The sequence below is a fragment of the Malus sylvestris genome, chromosome 15 (genome assembly GCF_916048215.2).
Source record: "Malus sylvestris chromosome 15, drMalSylv7.2, whole genome shotgun sequence".
In the NCBI taxonomy this organism is placed as follows: domain Eukaryota; kingdom Viridiplantae; phylum Streptophyta; class Magnoliopsida; order Rosales; family Rosaceae; genus Malus; species Malus sylvestris.
In genome coordinates, this window is record NC_062274.1 from 13,626,418 (window position 1) to 13,635,629 (window position 9,212).

A 9,212-nucleotide genomic window follows, 5' to 3' on the forward strand; every position below is an offset into this window, starting at 1 on the left:
TTACTATTCAAGTATTAAATGAAAAGCTAATAAAAAAAAGTATTGAATTGATATGAATTAAGTAGGAAAAATTTGGACAAGGGCATTTCTTGCACATCTTCACAACTACTATTCTTCATTGATTACGTTGAAGTTTACGTGAAACTAAGTAGATGTCTGAACTGATTGATATTAAAAGTAGATGTCCGAACCGATTGATATTAAAAAATTTGCGAATGATTTGTGGGTATGGAAGAAATGCCACTCGAACACAAACCAAGTTAGTTCGTTCCAAAACGCGTTGAGGCAGTTGATTGGAAACTTAGGCTGCCGTTGTTAGAAAGGCTTGGGTTAGATAGTGTAATTCACTAGATTCGAGGCTAATTGCATGAAAAAATGGATGATAACTTTCCAATTATGTCCAATTTAAAGGTAAAAGATGGACATAACATATATTTTGCAGAAGAATTCTATGACTTTGAGTGCTTGGTACTACTACGATCTTATTCACCCACGACGTGTTCGACTGCAGTGATGACAGAAAGCAGCACAGAGGAAAACCACATGCCAATCTTCAACTTTATATACGCGTCCTTCGTAGTTCATACGCTGATTAAAATTTTCTATTTTTCTTGTTTTGTTTCTTAATTTCTCGTCTCCTTCCTTGAGAGAGAGAGAGAGAGAGTAATTAGATAGAATCTTAGGAGCGAAAGAGCAACCAAACAGGTGGGCTTGTCACAAAAATGACCAACAAAATTCCAAGGTGTCATTCTTTGCAAAGGCGTTTTTGGATTAAGAAATGAGTGGTGCATTTATGTGGCTCCACCAAATCCTCTCTTATTATCTCACTATAATCTCTTCATGATTGTCAATCCCATGTGATTTTGCCTCTCCCACAAATAGAGACAGATAGAGATGCCTGTCTATGACTGTGACTCAATTAGTTGGATTAAGCCTTCTAATGAAGTTCAATGGTTCTTATTTCAACCGTCATTAACTAGAAAACGATATGTATCTGTCGTTTAAAGGTCAGTTTATTTAGTTAAACCAAGCACCAACAACACAAAAAAAAATAAAATAAAATAAAACTATAGACTCTTATTGAAAAACGCTACCAACTCACAGAACCAAACTTTTATAAGAGTTACTGCAATTTATTCCGATCAACTCGTGAACTTAACTTATATTTTGTTAAGTAAATTTGACGGCTTAGTTAAACCAAACACCAACAATAAAAACAAACAAAACTAACACTACGAAATTTTAACATGCAAAGTCGGTTTTAAGTTACTGCAACTTATTCCGACAGGAGAACTTAACTTATCAACAAATGACCTGTTTGGGGGTGCTTGGCTGCACCATCTTATTAGTTATCACCTTCAATATGGACAAGAATTTTATAACTTATAAGTTGTCGTTTGAATGTCCAACACAAAATTTAGTTACCTTCACCTAAGATATGCAACACTTATTAAATGCCTGGCCGACTTTTTCTATGTCTCTCCATCGAGTTTTCCATGCCACTTCCTTTTGGAACAGTGAACACGCAAATGTGAGTACGCTACTGTAAACTTGGATAGAAATTCAATCAAATCAGTATTAATGTATTGGGTTGTCAGCATATGTTGGGATCTGCTTAATATTTATATCAGATGCAGATCATGTTCATCACATTCCACTTAAATTAATTATCTGACATCTGGCATATATACAGACATACATACATACATATATATATGTGTGTGTGTGTATTATTACGTATACAACTAACTAGTTAAGCCTTGTGACAAGTCCCAGTGATCATATGGTAGGTGGAGAAGAAGATGATGGGGTAACTATCTGGAACACTGAGATATGGAATCATGTAATAGTCTATAGGAGGAGTCAGAAGTTCATACGAAATTGGCAAATGGAGGCAAGAGAAAATGGCCAATCATGCAAAACAGAAAGAGCTAGGCCTTTGGACCGTCAGGGTCGCATTAATCAAGGGCAGACATTAGCCAGCTCAGCTCCTTTGGCATGGCTGCAAATTTGGGAGACAATATTGAAGGGAATTTGTATTAATATTGCTTTTAAATACTGGTGTAATATACTATACAATTTGATTAGGGAATTGGGAGATGACTCTGTCACAACCATAGATCTTAAGTATTTTCCTAGGGATCTATAAAACCCTAGTTTTTTAATTTGGTGGAGGGGACAAAAAACCCCATTTTAATTCCTGAGACAATATACAAGCTAGGAGTTGGGACATCTTCCATGGAGATAATCAGTTTAATCCCTTGTCCATGCCGACTGCCAAGAAAGTTTTGAATGTGCATGCGATAATGAAGGGTGTTGTACCTAATTCATATGTTATAAGAAGGGTGATTGATAAATTTGATATATATACTAGAGATTTCGTATTAATAAATAAAAAATGAGCATACATGCATGCATGCTTGTTATAATATAAGTAGATTATTAATACTACGTGACAGTGTGTCGATTACATTAAAAAACCTGTCGTCCATAACATTTAGGCTCTTAGCTTGACCTTCCTGTTCTTAGGGTTAAATCGAACGGCTACTTGCACAAAAGAAAATAGTTTGTTCAAATAACTGTAAGTCTATAACTTTACCTCATGTTTTTCTGGAATATTGTCTCATGTATTAAATTATAAAGATGGAGAGGGAAATATTTATCAAATATTATTCACAAATTTAGCTTGACCTTTTAAGATGGAGCCATCAGCCATTGGAGTGTTGATTTTGTCGCCTAGCAAAGTTGGGGAGACATAGCCCTAGATGTTAATGTGGGAAGCATGCTCAGGACGAAGCACAAGCGAACAAAGAAGCCTCTAACCTATGAAAGAAAAGTTAAATTTAAACATTTTAAGATTAGGACATGGATTACTTTTAATCATGGGAATCGTGTTACAGATTAAACAACTGGGAAAAAAGTTAATGAAGAATCAGATAGAAAGCAAGCAAAGGAAGCACACCTCACCAAGATTAATAAGAAATGCAGATAACATAGTAATGGTTCTTCATGTCCTTGCAGCACAAATTTTAAGATAATCGTCGTGATAAGGAAGAGTAATCAGATTACAATCTACATAATAATGGTGTCCTAAATAGAAAGTTGTCAGTTCTGCGTGCAGTGAGAGAGAGAGAGGAGATTATTATTATTCTTTTTTTTTTTGGTTTGGTGGGGGAAGGGTTGATGCTAGTCTGCTACCGACCTTCTTAGTCAGACTTTTTTGTTCTTCTCAATATTCTATCTAATTCTACCATGTTGAATGGTGATTGAAATCGTTTATTTTCTAGTTCAACTCTAAGAAAATCAATTCAATCATAAGTTGTTTAATGAATGTTTTTAAATTTTCAATGTTTAATTGAAGAACATGGTTTGTCTATTTATTAAATAACCGTTAGATGCTCAACGATTTTAGAATATGTTGATTTTGATAAAGTTAATCTTCAAAGAGTGACATAAGAATAAATTTGAATCATCATGTAATATTGTAGAATAAGAATGTTCAATTGAGAAAATTGCTAACATTCCTCTAATTCGTGAATTTTAAAATTGGATCATATAATAAGGCAATTAGGGATGAGTAATGAGATCACATGCCTCTTGGCATGCTGTTGTTGATTCCTTTAACAAAAAGCTAAAATTATACAGCAAAACAGAAAGAGGAGAGATTTGTTACTTGTAGCTCAAAACCACATGCTTCCATGGGGACCATCAAACCCCAAAAATCAGAGAGGCTACCTTCCAAGAGCATGAGAAGATCCCAAAAAGTAATACAAAAATAAAGGTTCGGTTTCTCTCAAATCTTACTCCTTACTAAACTATAACTAAAAGCCCTAGACCCCATAAAGGAGAATGTATAAAAAAAAGTGCATTTGCATGCTGGATTGCAGTCTCTTAATTTGCTTTAAAACAATATTTCATGCCTTGGGTGCTGCATTTGTCCTTGCGTTGTTAGTAACACCAAAAATTAATAGTACATATATTTTTTAAAGAGGTATTTGTCGAAATTTTTCTCTAAACTCGCAAGGAGCTGTTAATTTTTTTATGAACTTTAATTTTAGTTAATTACTCATTTAACTTTGATAATTTGCCAATTTCCATTTGAATTTTAATTTTAGCCGGTTATCCCTCTGCACTGTTATAATCGGTCAATTTCCCCGTTGAATTTTAATTTTATGATTGCAGAAAGGTAATTTTATCCCTAATTTAGACAACATATTGTTTTTTCTCTTCTTCTTCTTCTTCATCTAGCTCACCCATACACTTCTTGCTTGAATGTTCAGGGTTTGGAGAGAAATTAAAATTCAAGGGGGAAATTAGCCAATTTTAAAAGTTCATGGGGATAATCGGCTAAAATTAAAATTCAAGTGTAAAATTGGCCAGTTACAAAAATTGAGGAGGGTAATTGGCTTAAATCAAAGTTCAGGGAGAAATTAGCAGCTTCTTACAAGTTCCGAGATTAGGGGGGATCGGCCAATGCCTCTTTTTTTAAAAGGAACTGTTATTGGCACTCCAAAAATTTCATTATACACTCCTTATAAATATTTTTTTATATAAATATAAAAAGTTTAGAGTGCAAAATAAGAATTTTGAAGTACCAATAACAATTCCATTTGAAAATTCGGAGAAAAAAAAAATTCAAGGATCAAGTATTTCAGCACCTAATGTTCATCACATAATATACAAGTTTTTCTTATGTATGTAAAATGGAAAAACTTGTTGCATTGTGAGCAATATTGTTTCCTAATGCTTGCTACTACTAAATACATGGACTCAACATTTTGAATAAATTATTAGGTGCCCCAAATGGTGTTATAAAAAATCTTCATGCATGCATAATATTTTATTAGACATAATTACATTGGTTTTCTCACCTTAACTGGTAGTCATTTCCCATTTAGAATAGCATATATTATACAGCCTGCTGTAGAGTAAGCCATGAAATATGCAAATCTTAATGCGCACATAACTTTGCATTGGTAACATATATCAATACATTTGTTTGGGTTCCAACAGCTTGTTTTCCAATCAACCCAACTCGCTTCTCCCAAATTTCGAATTGAGTTTAACATATACTACTCCCGAAAACTCTACTGTTAAAACTAATATGAAATGTAAGAAGTGAATTCGAACTCAAGTGCATAAAAGATAACGCATGCTTTGATTGATCAATATAACTACGCCCACATTCAAAAATTGCCCAAAAAATTCAACGTGGAAAAAGTGAAATTCTTCAAAGGCAGAGATATGTAACCAACTAAGGTCCATTGATGCGAATGATATCACAAACCTTGTAGAATAAAAGAGATCGGAATATACATTACATACAAACAATAGAGAAAGGAGGCTAACCTAGTTGTTAGCAATTCACTAATTCCTAATTAAATTCAGGGAAATAAAAATATATAAAATAAAAAAAAAAAAAATAAAAAAAAAAGAAGAAAAGCTTACAGGCCAGGGTTAGTTTTTTTTTCTTTTCCCCTTTGGTAAGAAAACCATGGTCATGAGGGTCAGTAAAAAGCTAGATGAAAGGGAGTGCAACATCTTTCTCTTAAGATATTAGCTTTGACCCTAATAAGCTTAGCTTCTATAGTTTTAAGGAAACCCAGCACAAAAAGAAAAAGAAAACAAAAAAAAAAAAAAAAAGAGGGGCCAAAAGGGTATTTCGGTCAATTCACTTCCAATCATACGGCACACTCACACGCAAATGACTGGTATTGCATAGTGACAATAAGAGATCATGGCCCTTGATTTCGATCTTGATCTTGACCCTGATCATGTTGTGGCAGGCGTTGGAAAATGATGGGTACACCATATTGTGGGTGAAGTAGCATCAGTACCGTAGGTGCATGTTGATAGGTGGGGGCCAGCCTGAAAGAGAAGCGTTGAAGCATGATGGCAAGGGCTATTTTTGCCTGCAACAGCGCTAGATTCTGCCCGATGCATGTGCGGACCCCAAGCCCGAAAGGAATGAACGCCACCGGGTGCTTGGCGGCCCGTGCCACGCCCTCCGCGAACCGTCCCGGGTTGAACTCCTTCGCATCATTGCCCCATATGCTCTGATCATGATGGACGGCTATGATCGGAATCAGAAGCTCGGTTCCACGTGGGACCTTGTATCCCCCGAGCTCCACATCTGTTCTCGACCGCCGGATCGTCGCGATCACAGGTGGGTACAATCGTAGTGATTCATTGAGGATCATATTCAGCTGCACACCATATCATTTGCCCCGTAAATAGAAGGTCGAAATCAAAAGTGCGAAATGACTGGAATGCCCTCGGTGCCTAACTTGTGCATGTGAAAATGACTATACTGCCGGTGGATGTTTTCAATCTAAACATGTAACAAAAAAGCAAAAGGTGGCCGTTTGTTTTTTTCAGGAAACAAACATGGGACAAGAGACAAAACACGATTTCCGTCCTAATTAGACATTATCCAAAGCTTTTGTTTGGCTTACCGTCTTAAGCTTTACAACATCATCTTTTGTGGGTATGTCACGTGATCCACACACCCTCAGCACCTCGTCGCGTGCCTGTAGCTGCCACTGTGGGTGCATTGCTAGGAGAGCCGTTGTCCATGTCAGCAAATTGGAAGTGGTGTGTTTTCCCGCAAAGAAGAAGCTCTTGCATTCTTCAACAATGTCATTGACAGTGATATTGGAGGAAGGGGAAGAATTTGAGGCCTGAATCATAAGACCTAGTAAATCTTTTGGACATTTTTCATGCACATTGTCGCCCGAGTTCGAATTCTCCACCCGTCGATCGATCAGCTTTATCAATGACTTCCTAATTTGCTTGTCCAATTTCCAAGAATTTATGTTCCTTCTTGTGGGCAGGAATCTGAAAATCGAATTAAAATGTTAACCCTTAAGGATCGCCGCCGGCGGTTATACTAAGGTGAAGTGCCATATATATGCACGAGGGAGTTCTAATATACGTTACCTGTAACCAGGGATGCAAACTTTTTGAAAAGCATCGGTAACAAACGCCATTTGCTGAGCTTGTAGCCGGAAAACGGCCTTTCCATCTTCGTAGCTGCTTCCGAACGCCGTACGGGTGATTATGTCTTCAGTTAGGTTTTGGAACCACTCGGAAACTTCAATCTCTACCTCACCGGAGCTGGACATTGCTGACCATTTGTCCATCACGTCTACTATACTTGTTGCCATCACCGGTATCAACAACTGAAACCAGTTATAGTTTCAATCAAATAATTTTCTTATAATTAAGTAAATATAAAAAATAATTAAGGAGTTAAATAAATATTTACCTTGACATTCTCCATATGGAAGGTAGGGGTAATAATTTTTCTGTGGCGAGCCCATTTTTCACCTTTGAGACTTAGGAGGCCATTACCTTCCAGTTTTTTAACAAGTGGGTGAGCCTCGTTTTTCTCATAAAATTCTGATTTCGAGGTAAATATTTCCCTAATTAGATCAGGATTAGCAACTGTGAGTCGAACTGTAGGTCCAAACCACACAAGAAATGTTGCACCTGCGGTAACAATATTGGAGAAAATAAAAAAACAGTAAAGTAATTATTATGTGGTTAAAATTTCAGGATTCAAAATCTTTCAACGTAACCGAATAAAAGGTAGGTTAAATTTTTTATAAATAAATAAATTTAATAATGGAGGAGTAATTATAAGGATGTATAATGTAGTCCCTACAAAGAGAGAGCAAAACCAAAAGAAAGTAAGGAAGAAGACAACTCAAAACGAAGCTATTAACAATACAAAGCAGAAAAATACAAGTTCATTTGGGAAACTCAAGCCTTCCAAAAAAACAAACAAAAGAAAACAAGACATGGAAAACTGAAAAAAATAGTGAAAGCTTTACTCCCGCAAAAAGTTGAACATTTTTCATCATATTTCACTTTGAAAAGGGAAAAAAAAGGACATTAACAAGATTATTGTTACCATGGAGGTTTTAAAGGAAATGAATGGGGAAAAAAAGTTGCGGAAAATAACAAAATCTCAACTTCAACATCAAGCATCCAAGCTCAGAAGAAAAGAAAGCCTGAAAAAGGATTCAGAAGAAGTACCCAAAACTGAAAAAAAAAAGCCTTTAAAAAAGCCATAAACTTTGAGCATCACAAAACTAAGGTAAAGGAACAATCATGTATAGTAGAAGATAGCACACATCAACAGCCACTTTAATGATTTTCAAGAAAAACATAAGGCCAAGATCCAAATATGTCAATGCAATATCCAAATATTTAAAGGTTTTAAAACGAGAGAAAGGATGAGAAATGGTTTGTAGCTCAAATGTTTAATAGCGTTCTTCTTTTACACTCGAGGTCTGAGTTCGAACCCCCCTCCCTCAATATTGCTTGTATAAAAAAACAAGAGAAATGATGACAAGCCAAACAATTGAAAACCCAGTTGCTGAAACTTGAAATGACTTCAAAACAAGGAACCAAAAATGATGAGAGAGAGAGAGAGAGAGAGAAGGTAGTACCATAGATTTTTCTCCAGTGATGGTAAAAAGGAAGAACTCTAGGGAGAATATGGTGAGAGGAGGAAGGAAGGGTTTGAGAGGAGGCCTTGATCATCATGCCAGCAAGTTCTTTGTAATTTCCAATGAAGAAACGGTAAGGGGGTCCTCTGATCCCTTGCTTCCCAAAATGTTGTTCAATTTTTCTGGGCCTCCACCAGAGAACCACCGCCATCCTCAGAGAAAAAACCAACACCATTAAAGATATGGAAACAAATTTGAGCCACGAAAAGAAGAGCTCCTGTTCCATCCTAACGTTCTAATAAAACCGCTCTCCTTTCCTTAGTATGGAGAGTGAAGCAGCCCTTCTTTGCTTTGCTTCTTTTATCTGCTTTGCTTGTGCTGCTGTTTACTTGTTATAGTGTTTCTAGGGTGGTTTTTGGGGTTTTAATACTACAAAAAGAGAGAGAGAGAGAGAGAGAGAGAGAGAGAGGAGAGAGATTGTTTTAAGAGTAACGCTACAATTAATTATCACATTTTCCTATCATATTTTGTACCACTCTTCTAATAGAAATTGGGTCCACTAAAACATGTCAGTTTCATCTCTGTTAGAGATGTGGTATAAATGTGATATGAGAAATATGGTAAGAGTAGCATTTTTGTTGTTTTAGGTCTCGTTTGGAAGTATTTTTAAAAGAACAATATTTGGCTACTCAAATAATGAGTAGGAACTCCTACTTAAAATTGTTCGTTACCAATTTATAAAATTTCGTGTTTATA

The 9,212-nt window shown here is 35.9% G+C and overlaps 1 protein-coding gene and 1 long non-coding RNA gene across 2 annotated transcripts; both read right to left on the reverse strand.

Moving 5' to 3' along the window:
- Positions 1–2,357: 2,357 nt before the first annotated feature.
- Positions 2,358–3,431, reverse strand: LOC126605234 (uncharacterized). Its single transcript, XR_007616868.1, has 2 exons — positions 2,963–3,431; positions 2,358–2,823 (listed from the first exon to the last, which is right to left on the reverse strand). It is a non-coding gene; the product is annotated as an uncharacterized LOC126605234 (long non-coding RNA).
- A 1,814-nt stretch (positions 3,432–5,245) lies between these two features.
- On the reverse strand, positions 5,246–8,884 carry LOC126601566 (cytochrome P450 734A1-like). Its single transcript, XM_050268295.1, has 5 exons — positions 8,457–8,884; positions 7,268–7,491; positions 6,940–7,181; positions 6,456–6,837; positions 5,246–6,206 (listed from the first exon to the last, which is right to left on the reverse strand). Exons 1-5 carry the CDS (start codon positions 8,740–8,742, stop codon positions 5,736–5,738), a joined length of 1,605 nt encoding a protein of 534 aa, XP_050124252.1. The 5' UTR covers positions 8,743–8,884; the 3' UTR covers positions 5,246–5,735.
- Positions 8,885–9,212: the final 328 nt, after the last annotated feature.